At 36.1% G+C, this 6,099-nt stretch overlaps 1 protein-coding gene across 2 annotated transcripts in view; it reads right to left on the bottom strand.

The window, feature by feature from the left end:
• PKP4 (plakophilin 4) overlaps positions 1 to 4,750 on the bottom strand; it is a 73,535-nt gene extending 68,785 nt beyond the window's left edge. Inside the window, exon 1 of one of the 2 annotated variants that reach the window (XM_009273161.1) lies at positions 4,617 to 4,750. In XM_009273161.1, coding sequence (XP_009271436.1) covers positions 4,617 to 4,745 — 129 coding nt within the window. In that variant the 5' untranslated portion in view covers positions 4,746 to 4,750. The remainder of the gene's footprint in view (positions 1 to 4,616) is intronic. The other variant, XM_009273160.2, reaches the window with a different exon arrangement.
• Positions 4,751 to 6,099: the final 1,349 nt, after the last annotated feature.

Below are 6,099 nucleotides of genomic sequence, written 5' to 3'. Positions count from 1 at the left end.
CCCCTCTCCTGTGAAGAAAGGCTGAGAGAGTTGGGGTGGTTCAGCCTAGAGAAGAGAAGGCTTCGGAGACCTTCTAACCCAAACCATTCTATGATTCTATGAGTTAGTCATTTCATCTGAGACAGGAGTGACATATATTTTGTCCTAGAATAAGAGCCTTGGGAAATGGACTTCTCAGACTTGATTCACCAAAACTGGAAATGCTTCTAAACAGCAGAAACAGTAAACTTCAAAGTTCTGGGGTTAAATAAGGAAGAATGGCCTATGTGATTGAACACAATATTAAGAGAGTTGGAAAAAAACCCAGTTCTTCCAGTCATCCAGAAAATGTTGACAAAGATTTTTGTTTCACTCACGCAAAGTTTGGAAGTCCATTTAATAAAAAGTACCGCCTTCATTTCAGAACTGATACACATTTATCCACAGAATTGATCACTAGATGCGTGCAGATCAGAATTTCAAAGTGAGACTGTACAATGTTTGTGCCTAATTACTGGAAGTGCATTCAGTAAGTCTTTTTTTCAGGTATTTTGTTGAAGTGACATGCCTACACAGTCGGATTACAGACTACTTGATATAAAGCACTACATATCTGAATTGGTAATCTCCCAAACTTAGTATCAAAATACTGTCATTCTAGTAAAGATGTTTTTAAACATGCAATAATAAATTCTTTGCTTTATGGAGAATGTATTTTCCTCCACTTCCATCTGTAAAACTTAGGGTTTTGCCTTTCCCCCTCTCTCCCCCGCAAACTGTATAAAAAACATCTGAAGAACTATGTAAAGTATTTTGTACTTAAACAATAAAGAAGGGAAAAAAGGAAACTGCACACTTTAAGAATATGATATGGTTCAATACAGTTATACAAAAGGAAAAGGTTTTGCTGAAATGTTGAACAAAAGTGAACACTTCTAGGAAAACACTTAGGAAAACCCAAGAGATTTATGATTATTCATCCGAAAGCATATCCAATCATTCTTACTCTATTGTCACCTATTTACAAAAGAAAAGGTGAAAAGTTGTCCATCTTTAGGTGTCAAAAACAACTAGACCAATGAACAAAGAAACTAAAGAAACCTGCCACTGCTGCAAGTGCTTCTTTCTTAGCAAAGAAATTAAAAACAGCATATTCGTGTTACTTTTGAAAACTGGATCCATGGGTAGTTTTTCTTGCAAGACCTTTTCTCTCAGCCCAATCACTGAAAAAGAAAACTAACATGCTAAGCAGGAAATTCAATTCCAAATGATCCCATTTAATCTTGCCAGTTCAGCAGCAATTCATTCCAAATTCAGCAGCATACGGCTTGCACGTGTAAAGTAGCAGTGATTCCACAAATCTATCTGGAGTACTTGGCAACTAGCTGCCCCTACATTCTCCCCCGCCGCCAAAAGTTAGTGCTATGATGCTGCCCCTCCAATTTGTAACAATTTGTTATTTTAGTATGAAAATAGTCGATTTACTTTCAATATGTCTAAGAGACTCCCTACAGAACTCAACTAAACATGTATCCAAGTACTCCCCAGGATTCAGAAATATAGACATGTATATTTTAATGCTTTAGTTTTACTTAAAACTTGTTTCAGCATTTCCTAAGAAACTTCTATCCATTATAGTATGGAAACTTCATAACATTTTAGAAGGGAAATACATATTTTGGGAAAAAAAGAACCCAAACAAACTAAAACCTCCAAAACAAACCTACAAAAAACAACCCCCTCCCCAAACCAAAAAAACCACAACCCATCATCAAATCCACTAAAAGAAAAGGCCAAAATATGTTTCAGCTTCATTACAGTTAACCATAGGATTTCCCTGCACTTAAAAGGAATACCTCTAGTAGAGATGCAACTTATACCAGTAAAAGTCAGTCCTTCCCTTGATTTTCATCCAGAAGTATATCCACTGGTGTATCCACAAACAGAAAACTTAACCTGGTAAAAGAACTATCCCCCCTACCCCAACCAAAGCCAGTGGTGGTTGTGGTCGTAGTGTCATAATTTATACTAATTAGGGACGTATTTTCACATTAAAAGAAAGCTTGAGTTTTGTCAGAAAAGCACAAAGCTGTAGTAATCCAAGTTTCTTCACAGATTACACTTGTTCTGCACATATTGTAACACTGAAAGTGAATTTAAATGTTTCTTTCCTAAAATATAATCAAGTGAGATTTACATAGCTGTCTGACAATTTTGCCTCAGTGAAAGACTGTTCAGAGTTCAGGAGACACACACTGGTTTGGTAAAAAAGTTGCTTTAAACTGATTTGGGGTCATAGGAAAAAGAAACAAATGGAGAGTTTATTTAAAGTGGCTTGTAGGGTTCATAGACTAATTAGTGCAACTTTTTATATAATCGTATCTATGCCACTATGGTAGAAAGCTTTACAAAGTCATCCAGTAAATTTATCTACCTATTTCAGAACTACTGTAGTAATTTTAAAAGTTTTTATTACGTTAAAATCTTGCACAATTTGACAAGTAATAATAAAGGCTTTTCTGAATTGTGTTTCCACTGTAGTAAGTGTTTCTGAAGTAATGAAGGTATGGCAACTCTACTTTACAAATTCAGACCTACTGCAAATAAAGAGAGATTCCTGTACAAAAGGAAGTTAGGCCATAGCAAACAGTATAGTAGTTTCTGTTAAAGCTTAATAAAGTAAATAACTGCACTGGAAAATATTCTGTTCTGGGCTTTCTGCCATACAGGAAGGGTGTTGAATATGTCAGTGTCCATAATTATTATCAACAGAAAAAAATACCAGAAAGCAACAGTTCAGCTCTTAATTATTTCATGTTATCATTTTCAAGAGTGAAGTACAATTTACATCTTCCTCCCCCTTGTATTCGTTCTGATGTGTCTATACATTTTAAAGTTAGGCTACAGTTCTGAAGTTTGTGTTTCACTATTAAACACAATTTTATTTTTTCCTTTCATCAGAATTGAGTTACTTAATAGTCCACATATTAAGTAGTCTTTATGAATGGAAAGGGGAAGAGGTTTTAACCTCCTTTTTAAAACGAGGAAATATTCCATTATCATTTTTTCTCTAAGAACAAGAAAAAGATAAAAACCCTTTCTTGGGTAGGAAAGGGGATGTTAACAAATGCCTTTTTACTGTTTACTTATCATGTATCAACCTAATGTAGACAACGTTGTCATAATTGTACGTTCAGTTTAAGCAATCACTATTGCATCAAAACCACACAAAAGCAATTCTGGATAGTAATCACAGCAGTAAGGTTATTGGCTGGTGATCACTAGCAATTACAGTACTGTCATTTATTGCAATGCTGCTCATCAACTAAGCTACCATTATGAGCATGTTCTTTGTGAACTGCAAAATAAAATGGACCAACTTAAAAATCACCACAAATGTACTTTAAGCAAATGAGTTCCAATTGACATTTGTGATAAGCTAAGATGGCACAAGGCAAGCTACTGTCTCAGACAATGAGAGGCGACTCAAGATCACTGTAACTCAGATGACTGCGATTACTCGTATCTCGATAGCCTCCAGCGTCAATATCCTCCACATTGGAATATTTAATATTAGTTTTAATATCACTAAGAAATTACTAGGGTTGCTATTATCATCTTAAAATACTTGTGATACTATTAATTTAGGCATGAAAATAAAGATCTAAATTTCATCATCCTGCAGGAAATTTTCACTTAAGACTGAAGGTTCTATGGGTATGAAATCTGTTGATATCAAGACCATATAATCTAATTTTCACCTTTTTTTTTAATATTAGTATGGGACAACATATGACGCGTTTGCATTTAGAGTTAGTATCATGAATCAAGTACTGATTTATCTTAAAAGAAGTTCTGAAACAGAGACAGCAAATCAGATTTATTCTGAAATTCAGGTGTTACAGTTTATGTATTAAGCCAAGAAAGACAATCATTATTTCTAGTTCTGACAATGAAAGCCAACTATTACTTCTCTCCCTGTGTTTTTTTAAAACAAAAAAAACCCCAAACCCCCAAAAACTTCAGTTAGAACGTTTCTTTGTAAAACTGCAATTTTTTCCCCTTGAATGATCTTTATAAATTAAGGCTGAACTTTTATTTCAAACACAATTTTATTTTTCCTATAGAGACTATCATTAAGATACATCTCCATAAATGTGTTGCAGATTAAAATATATTACTACCTTGGTACTGATAACTGAAACCAAACTCAAAGTTTAAACCCCATTCTTTAACAAAATTAATCATGCCAAAACCTTTATGTGCAGATTTCTGTAACACTGTAACACAACTTTGCAGAATGTACAAAAAGGACTGGTTCTCAATGTTGCATCAATTCCACATTAGGTTTTCTTTTTTATTTTTTAAACAATAAGCCTGCATTTCAAGTCTGATTTACAACAACAGTGCATACATTCCAAGGGATACAGAATACCATAATGATGCTTCTGTTCAATGCAATTAAATGAACCCTTTATATTCAGATTCTAACATCCTGACCTACAAAATACACTATACCAACACCAGGCAACACGTTTTAGAAACAATGATGTTTTTTTCCAGCAATGCAATAAAAGACAATGGTTAACTCCACAACGCATACTGAATTTCTGAATTGCTGAAAACAAGGCATATACCTGTTCCTTTACAGAAGCTAAAATGGTAGTGGCAGTAGTCTCTGGTTCCATGCCTGGGCCTGTGGAAGTTTCCTGTGTTGTCTGTGGCAGCCCCTCCTCCACCACTGGGGTCTGCTCAGGGGCTGGCATTTTGCCTGTAATAACAATATTTTAAAATAGTTTACATTTTGAGCCGGTGATGTTTAAGAAAATTCAAGTTTTCAGGATTATAAATTCTCTTATCTTTTTTCTAAAACCTTTCCAAACAACCAAATTAGCAGAGAACTTTGTATTATTAATATCAACATACTGTATTATTAATATCAATATTACTGTGCTTCACCTTCATAAACTAAAATCAGAATTACATACAGAATGTGAGGGTTGGGCAGAAGCAACTAGGCAGCATGACGTTTAAAGATTATTTTTAAAATACTACTTTGTGGTAGTTACTAAAGGTAGCAAAATCCAAGATGCGTGAAAAATACTAGTGTTAAACATCAAGAACACCCAGGATCAGTCAAAGTTTACCACATGTGCAGTTTTTAGCATAGAAGAATGACATGTAACAGCAGAGTGCTTTGCTGTGAGGAACAAACCATGGAAGAGACTAATTATGGTAATAAAAAGTTAATGGGAATAATGCTTCTAGTGTTCTTTTTGCAAAAGAGGAAATTAAAACACTAAAGTTAAACCAATTGCCCTGGGCTATGGATAGCGTGGAAAGGACAGACAGGATTAGCACTCAAGAACCCCAAGCCTCATTATCGTGGAGGCAGCACACTAACTATTCCAGTACATGTAAAAAAAGCAATTAATTTGTTCAACTATAGAAGTCACTATTAACTAATATCACAGAGATAGTTACGAAGTGTTTAACACTGAAAATAGCAAGTAGGTGGCATTGATGTAATTTCTGCGCATATAACACGCTTTAATTTCCTTCAGAAAAAAGAAAATAAAGCTCATAAGGTCTAACGTTAAAAGTAGTCAATATTTCATTTCAGATTTTCAGAACAAACTCAATATTCCTAGAGGAGACCAATACGAACAGCACCTTTCTTCTCTTCATTTTGCAAGGAGCAGCTTACGCTGCAAACAGGCTCCAAGGCCAGGAACAAACCCGTAACACTTCTCAGTCATGATGTCCTGATTAACGGGGGAGGTCCCGGATGACTGGAGGCTTGCCAATGTGATGCCCATCTACAAGAAGGGCCGGAAGGAGGATCCGGGGAACTACAGGCCTGTCAGCCTGACCTCGGTGCCAGGGAAGATTATGGAGCGGTTCATCTTGAGGGCGCTCACAAGGCATGAGTGGGACAACCAGGGGATCAGGCCTAGCCAGCACGGGCTCATGAGAGGCAGGTCCTGCTTGACCAACCTGATCTCCTTCTATGACCAGGTGACCCGCCTAGTGGACGAGAGAAAGGCTGTGGATGTGGTCTACCTGGACTTCAGTAAAGTCTTTGACACTGTCTCCCACAGCATTCTCCTAGAGAAGCTG

Source organism: Aptenodytes forsteri, unplaced genomic scaffold (assembly GCF_000699145.1).
Source record: "Aptenodytes forsteri isolate BGI_AS27 unplaced genomic scaffold, ASM69914v1 Scaffold174, whole genome shotgun sequence".
NCBI lineage: Eukaryota > Metazoa > Chordata > Aves > Sphenisciformes > Spheniscidae > Aptenodytes > Aptenodytes forsteri.
Note: the sequence above shows the minus strand (reverse complement) of the source record. Positions and strands in the feature narration are given on the sequence as shown.